The sequence below is a fragment of the Dermacentor andersoni genome, chromosome 8 (genome assembly GCF_023375885.2).
Source record: "Dermacentor andersoni chromosome 8, qqDerAnde1_hic_scaffold, whole genome shotgun sequence".
In the NCBI taxonomy this organism is placed as follows: Eukaryota; Metazoa; Arthropoda; class Arachnida; order Ixodida; family Ixodidae; genus Dermacentor; species Dermacentor andersoni.
The window spans coordinates 150,428,777-150,443,268 of record NC_092821.1 but is presented as its reverse complement, the minus strand read 5'-3'; the positions used below and the strand labels follow the sequence as shown (position 1 = coordinate 150,443,268).

At 43.3% G+C, this 14,492-nt stretch overlaps 1 protein-coding gene across 2 annotated transcripts in view; it reads right to left on the bottom strand.

The window, feature by feature from the left end:
• Positions 1 to 1,291: 1,291 nt before the first annotated feature.
• The window catches only part of sdk (sidekick cell adhesion molecule), a 121,140-nt gene continuing 107,939 nt past the window's right edge, over positions 1,292 to 14,492 (bottom strand). For both annotated transcript variants that reach the window (XM_050173428.3, XM_072290055.1), the window contains 4 exons: positions 11,253 to 11,426; positions 10,452 to 10,597; positions 8,816 to 9,082; positions 1,292 to 7,161 (listed from right to left, as the gene is read on the bottom strand). In XM_050173428.3, coding sequence (XP_050029385.2) covers positions 6,925 to 7,161; positions 8,816 to 9,082; positions 10,452 to 10,597; positions 11,253 to 11,426 — 824 coding nt within the window. In that variant the 3' untranslated portion in view covers positions 1,292 to 6,924. The remainder of the gene's footprint in view (positions 7,162 to 8,815; positions 9,083 to 10,451; positions 10,598 to 11,252; positions 11,427 to 14,492) is intronic.

The following is a 14,492-nucleotide window of genomic DNA, read 5'->3' as shown; positions in this document are numbered from 1 at the left end:
CGGGAGCCAATGCTGATCCGACACGTTGCGCCATCTGGCGGATGGCGAAGAAAACAACTTCTTAGGTCGGGAGACAGGAGAGAAGCGTGCTTGCTTCGGAGATGCATGCAGATGCAGTTCGTCTGCCACTCCTTTTTTGCGAGATTAATTTCGACGGGCAAGGAAAGTTTTCCTTCCTCCATGGCTAGGCGGCTACTCGTGCGGTCCGGAAACGGTGTCAGAATTCTTACACAGTGGGTCCGATTCAAGGCATTTTCCCCTCACAATCACTTTAATCACCTTTTTTTTTTCGTTATGCCGAAGAGAGCGGGAGGGGTAGCCAGTAAACTAGTAAATTAGTAAAGGTAGCTAGTAAATTTAGCTAGTAAACGGATGTTTACAGCAGTTTATGCAGCTGACAAAACTACTAATCTTACTGCACATACCAGTCTAAATTAATTTGTTATCGCAATGAATGCTTTTCCTTTCGGGCAAAACTACCACTTCTTTAACAAGGCAAGTAACGGTGCTAAAGCTTTAAATTGAATGACTGGACATGGAATGTTGCCTTGTAGCAGCGGTACATGTTAAATATACAAACTTGCAGATATGCTCTGTGCTTCATTTTGCCAAATTACTGCTGAATTAAAGGATGGGAGCAGTGTCAAGCTGCATAACAGCAGCTCTTTCCCATTTCCCCAGCCATGAGATGTCTAAGTGCTATTTATTGTATTGCACCTTCCATGTCTGAAATAATAAAGAAAGAATAAAGCTTCATGGAAACTGTCCCTATCATTACTATGCTATATCACGTAGCATTAAGAACAATTGAAAAGTTACAACATTGATTGGTTTCATTAAGTAATTTGTTTGAATAGAGATATGATGCAGATAGCCCATCTGATCAGTGTCGCCTGTTTAGGGCGCTCTGATGCTGGAATATTTTCTAAGGTTTCAAGGTCTAGGATGTTATCTAATGTGCCAAATAAAAAGTAAATGTCGTTTCCGTAATCTTTTGTGGAGATAAAGTTTCCTTCATTTGGCTGTTTTTTCTCTGTCACATGTCCGGCTGCTATTGGGTCTTGTGAAGAAGCTGACATGCTGCAAGGATTATCAAAGCACCTGTCATGGTTTGCTGCTGCGAGAGCATCAGAAGTGGATGAAGATGTTGCTGTGTGCAGCGGATGCATTGTTCATGGCATTGACCAACTGCAGTTTTTAAATATGCTCTTGGACATATTTTGCAGTCAGGCACGATTAAAGATAAAAAAAATACTTAATACAATCAGAACACAACAGAGTCAAAGCCAAGCACTAGTTCACAATCCTTTCATTATGAAGCTGCAACACACAAATACATATACAAACAGCTACAAATAAGGGCAGCAAATGAGCTGGGTACAAGTGCATAATACATGTGGTTGCACAAGGCTGTTTGCTACCAGCAAAACTTAATCTATGTACAGAATAATTTTGACTTCTTCGAAGTGTCACACAACAAATACAAGAGTTGCATAGACAAGAATAAATATACTGCTGAAAGTATTGCGAATAGAAAAATATCCACCTACAGACATTGCAAGAAATGCTATGATGCTAAAAATAACAGATTTGCAATCACCATGACACTGGAAGTAATGGCAAAATGTCTATGGCAGCTGCTTAAACAAAACGGCAAGTGATAGCACCCAACGATAGTAAAAGAACCTCTTCGTACCTCAGGACAATACAGTCAAGTAACTTCACTATCATGATCATGCCCGAGGAAGAAATGAAGTATTAAAAGAGAGAGAGGAGAGAGAGCAACTTAAAGGGCAACTCTGGCGTTTTTTAACCATGTTAGCATATTGTCATTTTCAAATGGCACTGGCAGTCGTGTCACCGGTAAGGTGGTTCAATTTGCTTAGAAATTCATCAATAATTTTAGATAATTAATAAACACGATACCGAAACTGAAACGGGTAGCTGTTTCATGTGACGTCACGATGAGTTGATAATGTCAGACCCTACACTACCATAATGCAAACACACAGAATGCATGCTAAACACGCAGTACATGTGGCGCTAATGCCAAAGAAGCAAAGCTGATGATGTCTCCTGACGCCACAGGTAGCTTCTACAGATTTTCCGAACAAGACAGTGGCGATTTCAGCGATGATTTCAGTGACAGTGGCGGTGTAGTCTCCAACGTCACAAACACAGGGCGGCCAGTAAAAAGTCACGAGTCGGGAACACAACCAATCCTTAAAATTCATTTTCAGAAAAACTAAGTGACTTGGAGCAGTATTGTTTGGCAGAGATAATCAGAGTGCAAATTCAAAATTTTCAAAATTTTATTAAGATCAGAGGACATCGAAAAATCACCGGAGTTGCCCTTTAATGTACACGAAGTGCACATTACAAAATTGGGTCTGGGAATATTTATTGTTTTGAATATGAATCAAAAAGTTCTTGCTATCCGAATGTGAAAAGAATCTGTTCGATTCATATCCAGTTTGAGCATTCAATATTCAATGTGGCTGAATCACCACAACTTGCATGAGGCATACATTTTCTGCTGCAGGAGATACTGCTTCCACATAGAGATAACAGTTTCTTAAATTTAATTTCTTGCCTGAGGAGTTGCTCTGAACTAATAAAACATGCCTTTATGTCACGACTGCTCTACAGATTTGTTCTCCAATTAGTTTGCAGTATTGGCATTTAGAGGAAACAAAAACCTTCATTTGAAAGTATAACCAACCTTATTGGCGCATGAGGCTGTGTGTGTACTGCATTGCTTTCATTTTTATGTACACAGAAACTACAACATTACTGCTCATAAACAAGCTCCATAAATGAGCATCCGTTGATTCACTTCCAGTTGCAAGCTAAAGAACACTAACACTAATTGCTGGCTTCTTCTTTATTGGTCTTTTGCCTATTTTTATATATAAACATACCCAGTTATGCTGCTCAATATGTGAAGCAAGCTTTTTGTGAACATTTAAGTTCTATTAGAAAACTTAATATACAAGCACTCCGAGAAGATTGGCAATTTAATTACAGATATGAAATACAAGACAAATTTAAAAATTCTGAAACAGTTCTTGTACAGTAATGCACATTATGGAATGTTTGTTTAATGGTAGGAAAGCCAATACAGCTACTAGATAAGTCACGTAATTCCTGCCAAAACTTTCTGCAAGGGAATCATTTTCCCTACTCACAATGGCAAACTCTGCTTTCATGATGTCAATAGCAAATTCTTTAGCAACACCTGCTGGATGCTTAAAACCTGGAATGATGTTCGAGTAAAAGGTAAAAAATAAACTTCACTCTAAAAATAGTGTAAGAAGGCTCGAGACAGAGCATGGCTCAAAGCTTTCTGAATTTATATTTGCTAGATTAAAATGTCAAACACATGTACTGGACGGATGGGTCATTAAGTAGTGACAAGTTTTTTTTTTTTTATCTATCAATATGACTTTACTTTTATTATATTTAAAGGGTAGAATAGTGGTACCAAACAGGCATGGACAAACTGCAGCTGAAGTATGAGCTAAAATAGCAAAACTGGGCTATAATTTAGGCAAATTTCAAAATTATATGCACTTACAGTAAGCAAAAAAGTCCCACTTCCCTTACTTTTGAGTATATCAAAAACATGCTCGTTGCAAAGCTGAAAAATTAAATATAAAGATGCTGCATAAGCAAAGTAGTCCATTAGGTTAATTGCACAATATGGCACACACTTGCTAAGTTAAATTGCCTACTACACAATAAATGCGGAACAGATGAAATCAATTTACAGTCAAAGCTCGATATTAAGAACATCAATATTTCAAATTTTTTTGTAATGCAAACCAATTGTCACCAACCTGAGAAACTGCGTAAAATTCTGTAAGATAGCTCCTGATTTCGAGCATAACTTGCTTCCACTAATGCACATGCTATCGTATGTTTGCTGGCAGCTACTTTCCCACTCCACAAATGGCAAGAGAAAGAAATACGTATTGCATCCCCCCTCCCCCCCTCCACACACACACACAAGAAGCGAGCAAATAGCAGCATCAGCTGGCCTTGGTATCTGGCATAGTAAGAGGCCCCCAAGCTTATGCTGTTTCATCAACTCGCACAATGTCACGCATCACGCCACTCCTGACACACCTAGAGGTTCATGCCATGATTCAGGTTCTCCCAAAAAATCCCCTAGTGTGCTGGCAGGCACTGACCCGTCCTCCTCTCTTGCAACAAGTTCTGGGTGCCACCCGAGTGAACCAAAGCATTTGCCCAATTTCCTCCAAAGATCCAAAGTACATACCATATCTCCCCATCACGTTTCATGCTACCAGCTCTCATCATTTTCTTACAGCAATCATTTGCAAACCTTTTGTTTTCTGGGGAGCTCCTAACAACATTTTGCTCAACATTTAACAACTGCTACAGTGTAATTTTAGAAATTAGCCACACTCCTTTATCACATGCCTAAGCACCTATAAAGACATTTTCAAATTCCAGCAATTTTCACCTTGTTCGGTTTCTTGCAATAACTGGCTCTTTGATATGCCTTGAACTTGCTGAACCCTTTGATTATGCAAGAAACACAAAAGTGCAATTCTTGGAATGAGCTATTAACAGTTGGCAAACTTTTATGACCAGAAGGGCTCTGGTGGAATGTGTTGTAAAAAGGAAATGCTCCAAATCTGCTATACCAGAGCAGTAGTGGCTCACCAGCCAATGCATGTTCCCGCAACTGACTAATCCAGTACAAAGGGAGACAAACAAATTGTTGTATGTGTGTGCAAACTTTTGTCCTGTTTTCGCGTGCTACAACTTTGTTATGATGAATTAACTAGCCCCGGCACAGCAGTTCCAACACAGGCTGTGAGGGTGCTGATTTCAAAACGTTTTTTAAGCAGTTAAAGCAATGTTTCCTTCTGCCTCGGTGGCATTTCTAGCCCACGGCAAGCTTGCACTAGTGTACCTAGCCGTAGCTACTTGATTGGGCATAGAAATGTTGCCGCCGTTTTGAGACGGGCACCAGTAACAAATACACTTCCTTGTCCATTACTAATAGCATTCGTAAATGTGGCAAAAATGCTCAAGCAAGTGCAATGGCTTTCTGGAAAGTTGTGGTTGCCAATGAAACACTGGGCAAAAGCTCAGAAGTAAAACGGTGAACAAGTGTGTGCTGTCCTATGTCTGCAGATGGCAGCTTTCCTGGCAAAGCTCGCTGGTAGGGCAGCACGCACGTACTGACTGCATTAATGGCAACAAGCTGGGCTAGTTGGTTTGGTGTTTATGCTGAACCTATGTGTGGCATACCCTTCAAGAGTTGACCAAATCAAGCAGTTCTGGCTCAATATCCATGAACATGTTGTGTTTCAGCTAAACAACATGCCACTCTCTCAATTCCCTACATTAAGCAATTTTTATGATGGGTGATTATGTGTAAAAGAACAGTTGCCTACCGTTTCATTTACAAAGAGTGCGCTGGCCATGTCACCTTTATGAATATGATCAGACTGATGTATGAATTTGGTGAAGGGAGTGTCTCAGGGTCTGCTGTCACTCAAGTGTCGTGATATGTGAAAGAACTGACTGCGTCACTTAACTAAGAGAAAAAGCATTCACGCAGGCTCTAACGTTGTGCATTCTGATTGTGTGCATGTGCATGCGTGTGTGTGCACATGTTCGGCCTTTATGAATCAATGCTTCGCATTTATTGTTGTTGAAATGAGCAAGACACAGTATATGCTACTGCCATACACAGTCTGCATGAAAATGAGCAGATGGACGGATTCTGGGTTCTCTGTCACTTCCAGCAAATGGTGGGGCTTTTATTTTAGCTTTGGTGTAAAAAAAATTGTGCTTTTTCAAGCCTTTTCTAATGCACAACTTGTTGAATTTCCACATGTAAAATTCTGGCCCAACTTTCTCCTGTGTTTGCCCTGCAGAGAATTCAAGTTGGGAAAAGTTTTGCCTCGCTTGGGCTTTAGCGACATTGTGGGAAACACATTACACCACACAAATGTAATGAAACTGTTGAGGCACTTAGTGTCAACAACACTTCGTAAAGGCATGAGAGTATGATTACAGATAAAATTACTAAAAGTAAGAAAAATAATTCTGTCACAATATGACATTACCAAAGTAGCTCCACAGACGAAGTGATTAGCCACTGCTTGTTACGTGGAAGATGACCACGACGAGTCTTCCTCAAAAGAAGACAACATGAAGGCATAACAGCAAACTGATTTTCGCTGCTGTCACACTGAGCAACAATCAACATACATGACATCTCAATAACCAACTGCACAATGTTTCCTATGAGAATTCTAAGTGGCTATGAAACCCCCTTGGCAGTGAATGTTCCAAAAGCAAAATCACCCTGCATTTCATTATTTCATTTTCCACTACCATAAAGCTTCTTCATTAAGAAGCTAGCAAGAGCACTATTATCACCAACAGAGCACAAGCTGGCGCCACTCCAAAAGTAATGTCTGCCTTGCTAAAAAAATAACGAGTACTATTTTATCCTACAGATGAAGGCAAGGCACACTATTAGCTCATAAAAGGCAGCACACCAGCAATGTAGCTCACATGTTGATCAGGACGGAGTGTCTTTGTTCATGCAACTGTAGCTTCAACGACAATGATGTAGCTTGCGGGTGTGAATGCACAGCAAACAACAAGAACAGTCCCTAATGTAGACTGTACCATGAACACATGTAAACAGGCAGGCGTCTTTCCTTTCGTACTTGCTGAATCTGCTCCTATGTTAACTATCTTTTTCAGAAAGTAGAGGCAAGGAAAGCTTCCAAATTGCCCGTGGCAAGACCCACCTCAAAGGGCACAATGCATGGACATTGATGCAGCTTTTTCAGCGAATAGTTCTTCCACTCGCAAAGGGCATTCTCCACACTGAAGAAAACAAGCCTCTGAAGTGAGTGGAAAACTGCCTCATACGAAAGACGAAAAACCAGGAAGTGGTGCCCGTGAACCAGCCATGTTGTTGAGAACCACACGTCCACCATTAAGGCACATGGCAGCGCTGCTTTCTTGCTCTGAGTCGGTGTAACTTGGTGGCTTAGCAATACGCTGGCGCTTCCAAGACTGTCGCAATGTGTCATTGACATTTGCATAGTGGTTGACAAAAGAGTGTGGGTCACCCTTGGTGTCGTCCTCGCTGTCTGAGCCCTGAAAAACACACAAAGAGACCATTAGCTGATTCTGGTTATACAGTTAAAACCCTCGATAACGAAATCCTGTGACTGCAAAATTCTCGTGACAATGAAATATTTTTGTATTCCCTGTGAATGCTTATAGGATTGAACACATTTCGTGCCTTTCAACAATGAAATGTCGCTGTACTAAAATTCTGCGTCAACGAAATTCGACAGAATGTAACCCCGCATATTACCTACTCGCGCAAGGCTAGCAGGCTCCAAAATGTGCTCACATGCGATTGCTTTGCAATAAAATTGCGTAAAATACCACCAAATTACACTTGCGTGGGTGTTACCATTTCTGTTTACAAAAACAACAAAGCGCTGGAAGTGATCGCGCCGAAAACGTGTCGTGGCCTCCATCTTGTTTGTTGATCACCTGTTTGAAGCAGCATATATGTTGCCACCAACATGTGACGACAGTTTTTGCACACCTAGTGCAGTGCGTAATGGGTGGCGCCTCAGTGAGAAAAATACAGCAAAAAACAAGACCATCCACATCCCACCGACGTGGTACTGTTTATGGCGCTTGAGATGGCGGTCGCAGCATAGAGTGCCACACATTGTGCCGTGATTAAACGATCGTCCAGAAATAAGCATTCCTTGCTTCAAGAACACTGGTTGTGGTGCCATCTAACAGGCATTGCAAGCAGATTCGGCGCCGGGCGTAGATTTGTACGAAGGGGCCGTAATCTCGATTGACTTCCTTCGGGTATACGAGAAACAATCACTTTCATGGTTGGCACTGGACATGCCGGCCCCTAGGAGTGACAGCGTGTGCTAGAGAAGTGCTGCTGCATGCGTGCAGCGCTGTTGTCGTGTCCAATGCTGAGTTACGCAAGATCCCGCAAAAGTAATCGTATCTCCGAAAACAACTGGCCAAGAATACTGCTCCACAGAAGTGCTGCTACTGCTGATCGACGCATGCTGCGCATTTTGTACTGTCGGCATTGCAGTTCTATATCCTCAAGCAAGCTTGCCAAAAATAGACTAACGAAATTTTGACAGTAAAGTTTCGGTCTGCGATGCATTACCTATCTGTGCTGTCTCATTTTGCAACAACGAAATTCTTGCAAAAGCAAATTTTTTTGCTTTTCCCGCCAATTTCATTATTGCGAGGTTCAATTGTATTGCTAGTTGTACTTATTTTTGTTTCCTGGTGACCGTCTTTCACTGGCTAACAAATGTTCCATGTTATCACCCGGCACAGGACACACCTTTGAGTATTGGAAGTTTCTCGAATGTTATCACTGGTTCTATCTGTTGTTTATGCTGTCACAAAGCTTTGTTTAATCAGACTGCGTGCGCGATGATAATAGTGGTGTACATTCTAGAACTTGCGCGAGCACCAGTGATCATGCTGGAAAATTCAATGAGTCATGTACAAATAGCCGATGCATCTGATCGACAGATCAGATTTCAGTGATTCCCGACTGTACTTGCAGCTATCGTTGTACTTTGACTGTCACTTGTATTCCTGGGCACAGGTTGACCCAATAAAATGTTCGCTTCGTGACCTGCAGTTTTTTGCTACTGTCTGGTTCTTAACCATCACTGCAACGTGACAATATGTAGGTACGTGTTTGTACACGTCATTCACATGTATGGTGTGGTGACCAGCTTACCTGCGACTCGGACGAACTCATTTCCGAGGGCTTCTCAGTCAGGCTGCTGCTGTCGCAATGATCGTCATATGCCTTGGTGTCCTCTTCATCCGAGTACGTCACACTTGCTGGGGAGGGCCGTGGTGGAGACCGCAAAGCAGGCAATGGTTTACGCAGTGACCCGCGAGTCATTGTACGCTTTGTCGGCGGCTCAGGGCTGCCAAACCCAGCTGCCTGTTGGTCATTCAAGCTTAATTGGTCGTCACTCCGAAGGCTCTGCTGCATCTCCTGCAATTTAGTGCCAGTAAACTCATAATTTCATAATTGCTCTCTAACCAGCTTACATTTTCCCGTCAATAAAACTGAGAAGTAATAAGTAATGCAGATGTCACATTGCGAATCGTGATGCAATGACAAGGGCACCAGAAGCGAGCTGAAGAAAACCAAAGAGCAGTGCCCACTGGCTCTCTACCTTGCCCCACCAAGAAAGAAAGCTGGTGCCATGAATGTCTGCTAAATGTAAACAGAGCTACTTGGGCCAGCCCTGGAAAAACTGAAAGTGCTTGTGTTTGTTGAGTAACTTTTAGAGCCAGAAGCAAACCAGTAGAAAATCGCAGGAAAAAATGTGACGGAACTCTGTTTTACAGCTTAGCGTGTAAAATGGCTCATCTTTTGAATGAGCTTTTGCACTGAACTCTATAGCCCCCAAAATAATTCTGGAATAAAATTTCCCAATGCTTCTCTATGTAGTCATGGATCTTTATATGTCATTTTGATCCTGAAAATATATTTTCTTGATACTTGATTACATTTTTTCTGGACTTGTACTACCATCTAGAGTTGAAAATTGAACCCAAAGCCAATTACCAACCGCAACTCGCCTTTGGCAGTGGGAGCAGCACAGCATCAGGCTGAACGAGTAAGACTCGTCATTTGTGATATTGGTACCTCCCATGACGAGTAAAGCTCGGGATTGGGGGTTAAAGGGTTAAAATCTGAAAGTGGCACATCGTCGTTGCCAACCTACGCAAGCACTTCTGTAGTCATCCTGTAATGTAGTGTCGGTGATGCTGGCTCTGACAGTAGGCTATTGCGAATGCTGCAAGTGCAATATCTGTATTGTATCTGATTGTAATGCACAGGCAATTTTCAAACCAATTTGAAGAAAGCTGTGCATTAGAGTCAGGTAAATATTGCAATAATTCAGCTTGAGCTTTCATTCTCACATCGAACTCTGATGAAAACAGGCTAAGAGCAAGGCTTCAGTGCAAATGCTGCTACGATAAACAGTGCATCCATTGGGGTCACCATCGGGATCACGCGCATGTGTGCTGATCAATCAAGTTCAAATTACCTGGCGAGGGCCAATTTCAGAATCAAAATAACTAAAGTTTTACCTCATACAAATGCATTGGTGATGGCCAGAACCTTCAGTTGAGATTGAATTCACAGAAGTCGAATTAACGTAACTCTACTGTACGGATGTTCTGTTAAATGACAGTTTGCTATATTGAGGTTCAGCTGCACCAGCAAAACTGCGCATAACTTCAATACACATGCACAAAAACGGAAAGGAAAGCCTAGAAATAAGTTCATGTTCAGCACAAGGCCAGGAAGATAGAAGACAACGAAAGCTCAAGGCAGAAAAGGAACATGCCTGCTTATACTGGTGAGTTTTGCTCTTGACGCACAGTACAGCGACAACCAGGATGATGGCTACCATGCTTGCAGCAGCAAGTACCACCAAAAACCAGGGCTCTCTGTAGAACGGCAGTCGTTGCTTGTACTCCAGGAAGAGCTTGTCTGCGCACAATGCAAACAAAGCAAACCATCAGACGGGCACTAAAAGTTGAGGCACTGGTGAGATGCTTCCCCCATAAAAGCGCTGATCTATGTTTATCTCATTTGTTTCCCTGGTGCTTGTTCATTCTCTGAAATATGCACATTACTTTCTGAAATACAGCAAAACCTTCAGCTCCCCTTCCACAGCACTAATACTTTGTCTCCTGTAACATAAAAAAAGAGAGAAAAAAAAGTGTTCACCATGTCAATAAGGCTTTGACTTGGGCTAGTTGGTATGACATTGTTCTGTTTCCTGTGTTATAATGTTACACAAAGGAGGAAATAAAAGAAACTAGCACACATGTACACAATTGCACACATGTGTGTCCGTTTATTTTATTTTGTCCTTTGTGTAACAGTATAGCACAGTAAACAGAACGATTCATGATGTAGTTGATGCCTACAGTATTTATCACTAAACTGCAACTTCATATTTAAAAATAGACTATGCTGTCACAATGCAGTCTATTGATGCAGCCGATTGATGCAGCCTATTGATGCACGCTCCTTCTCAAGTGTTTCCCCACACGGCCCCATCAGGCAGCCAGTCTACAGTGAGGTCAACATGTCATAAACCATGACAGGACAGACATAAGTAAAAAGATGGCAAGCTCACTTGGTGTAAGCACGTGATCAGGGGCATAAGCTGGTGGACTGATGCCGAGGCGGTTGCGAGCAAACAGTCGCAATGTGTAGTCCGTCGATGGCAAAAGGTTCTGGAAGCTCACTTCGTACGATGTGCGTGGACTGCCGTCGAGCTCTGCAACTGTCTGCCACTCTTCATCCTCACCTAAAACACAAGGGAGGCCTTGGTAAATGTCTCTGTTTTCCTTCTACAGATCAAGGCTATTAAACAAAGAGGAGCTTACTAGGCTCGAGAAGATATCAGTTTCTTGGTTTAAAGCAAATTTGAAGCAAGCAGTAACAGTGCCTATTAATTTCGAACCAAACAGTTCAAACAGTTGTAGGATTTGCATAAGACCACTGCACAAAAGACGGACATCAGCATATCTAAATCAAAAAAGGCTACAGTCGAACCTCGATATATCGAACAGCGCGGTGATCGCAAAATAGTTCGATATAGCCAGAATTCGATATATAAAATCACGTAGAAAACGCGTCAAAAACTAGCGCAAATCAATCAATGAACCAATCGTGGCGCAATAGATACTCACATGAAGCTTCAAACAAAGTATTTATTTAGTTCGCTGAAAGTACTGAAGCAGCGTAGCCTGCTTCATATTGGCAACCGCGTGCTTGACCACGGCGTCCTCAACATAGTCCAAACGGTCCACAAGAGACAGTCCAGTGCCTTCTATTGCGCCGCAGTAGCGGCGTACAACGGCCAAAGCAGCTACAGCCTCAGTTGCAGTCTGGAGCGGGGCAACATCAGCGCTTCCTGGATCAGCCTCGGCAGCGTCTTCGTTTGGCCGCTCAGCAGTCACTTCTGCCGCATCTCCACGTCTGTTAACTCCGCCACTGTTCCGGTGCTGTCGTCACCGCCAACGAAGTCCGCAATGCACATGATGTGTGGCTCAACACCGACAAAGCGCTCCAACTGGCTACACGGCCGCCTCGATCACGCGCGCACGGCGGGGGCAAGCCTCGCCGTGCGCGCGTAATCGAGGCGGCTTGCCCCGCCGTGCGCGCATAGGTGGGCGCGTGATCGAGGCGGCCGTGCTGGCTCCAAGCCGCCGCGTGTGTACGCCGCTACGTTCAAATGGCGCCCTCGGCACAACCGATGTGGGCAGCTGTCGTACGCAGCAGTCTGGAACGCCGATCGCGCCGCCGCTGTCTTCGAGAGTGTTGCGGGAAAGCTCGCCTCATGTCAACAGAGCGCACTTGGTCTGGGGCGGCGGAGTTCGATATACCCATTTTACATCCGGCCCCGTTCGAAATAAAGAATTAAAAATGCATGCGATTTTCCATGTGATATAGAAATTGTTCGATATACGCAATAATTCGATATATCTGTGTTCGATATATCGAGGTTTGACTGTATTTACTTGCAGAGATGGAAAACTCTTCCTCTCGAGAAACAATTTATTTTCGAAGTGCCGTTATTCTGACGTTTCCATGCAAAAACAAAACACAAACTGAAGAAATTTTTGTTTGTCAATAGGATGGAAAATTCGTTTATAGACATTTGCTCACTATTGTGGTTCAGTATACTGGAAATTTCATGATGGTCGAGGCCATGGGGGCATTTCCCATTCCTCCATTGTGGCTTAATGGGGGACGCGGGTTTTACATCGCGAAAAATGGCAAAAAAAAGAAAAAAAGATTTTTTTGAAAATTACATTTTCAGTTTCTTTTTCTATCCGACACCGAAATATCATCCATATAAACCACGTAGAAGTGCTCTAAAAAATTTGTTTTATCAGCCAAGGTGGCGAAAAATTTAGCGGAAATCAAGAAAGAACAGTGTTTTTCATGCCACAATATCTCCGGAACGGCGCGCCCGAGCGCCGCCATCTTGGTCTCGTTGGAAAGCGCATTTCTCCGTCTTCGAATTTGCCGCTTCAGCGATGTCCTCCATACAGTTACAAGCGCACAAAAAGCAAATGATTGAAGGCCGTGCCGGAGTCTGTGATTGGCCGCGCCCGCCATGTGACTCCAGCGCGGTTCGCCATTGGTCCGGCGCTTGCGTCGTCTGCTCGGCTCTTTGCACCTCGAGAGTCTGAACGTCTCCACTCGCCATAATCTCGACATGTCAAAACGGGCGCTACGCGGACTTCGCAGTAGCGTGGCCGATTCCTATGCTTGCGGACATTTCAGACTCGTGGCTAAGCATTCCGAGCATCGGCGACGCGGACTTCGCGACCAAGATTCACGCGCGGAATCCTCGGACATGCAGCTAAGTCTTTCAGCACTCGGTGTTTCGGAATTCGTGACGAAGCACATCGCACACGCAATCCTCGGACACGCGGCTAAACATTTCGCGCATTGGGAGTCTCCGACTCGGCGATCATGCACATCGCGCGCGGACTTCTCGGACCCTCACCTAATTATTTTGTGCATCGGTGCCTCCGACTGCACGAACAAGAGCATCGAGTGTCGACTCCGCGAGCTCGCGTCAAGGCATTTCGCACGTCGGCACCTCGGACTGCGCGAATAAGCGCATTGAATGTCGACTCCTCAGACTGCGCGGCTAGGCATTTCGCGTGTCCGCACATCGGATCTGCAATCAAGCATATTGCGCGTTCACTCTATGATCATATTGTCACGATAGCTCGTAACAATATCTATCATAACCCCCCCTTCATAAAGAGAACCTCATCATGAGCTCTGTTCACTAGGCCCCTTGGACTGGCACATCTGGTTGCAGAAGTGATCGAGGCATCATAAAAAAGTACAATTCTGGAAAGCACCTAGCAGCTGCATATGTATAACTGGCTCTCTGATCCTAAGTTCCAAAGCCATTGTTAGGAGAAGACGACTTGGAAGGCTACTTACACTCAGAGCCTTCATTCAGTAACATCGTCAATTCTACAAAATGAAAAAAAAAAAAAAAAAAAATGCCTCACTGATTGTTTTGAAGACTGCTATCAATCAGGCAGCCTGCAGGTACAACACTGTAACTATATTCATGCCCACACAGAGTTCTGCATCTCGGTTTGAAACCCAGGCACCATGCTCTTTGTAGAGAATGGCGCCTAATAAAGTTTCTTGTGCTAGTTGAGTGGCCAGTGTGCTATTATTTTGAGAGTGTGCAGTCACACATTTAGTATGGCCATTCTAACAAAACATAGAGCTTCAAAATGGTGCCATTTGTATTGTTGTAGATTCACTTCAGCGAAAGCTACATTTGTTTGAAGCTTCAAATGCGTTTATTTCAGTTCGATGTTTTTGCACA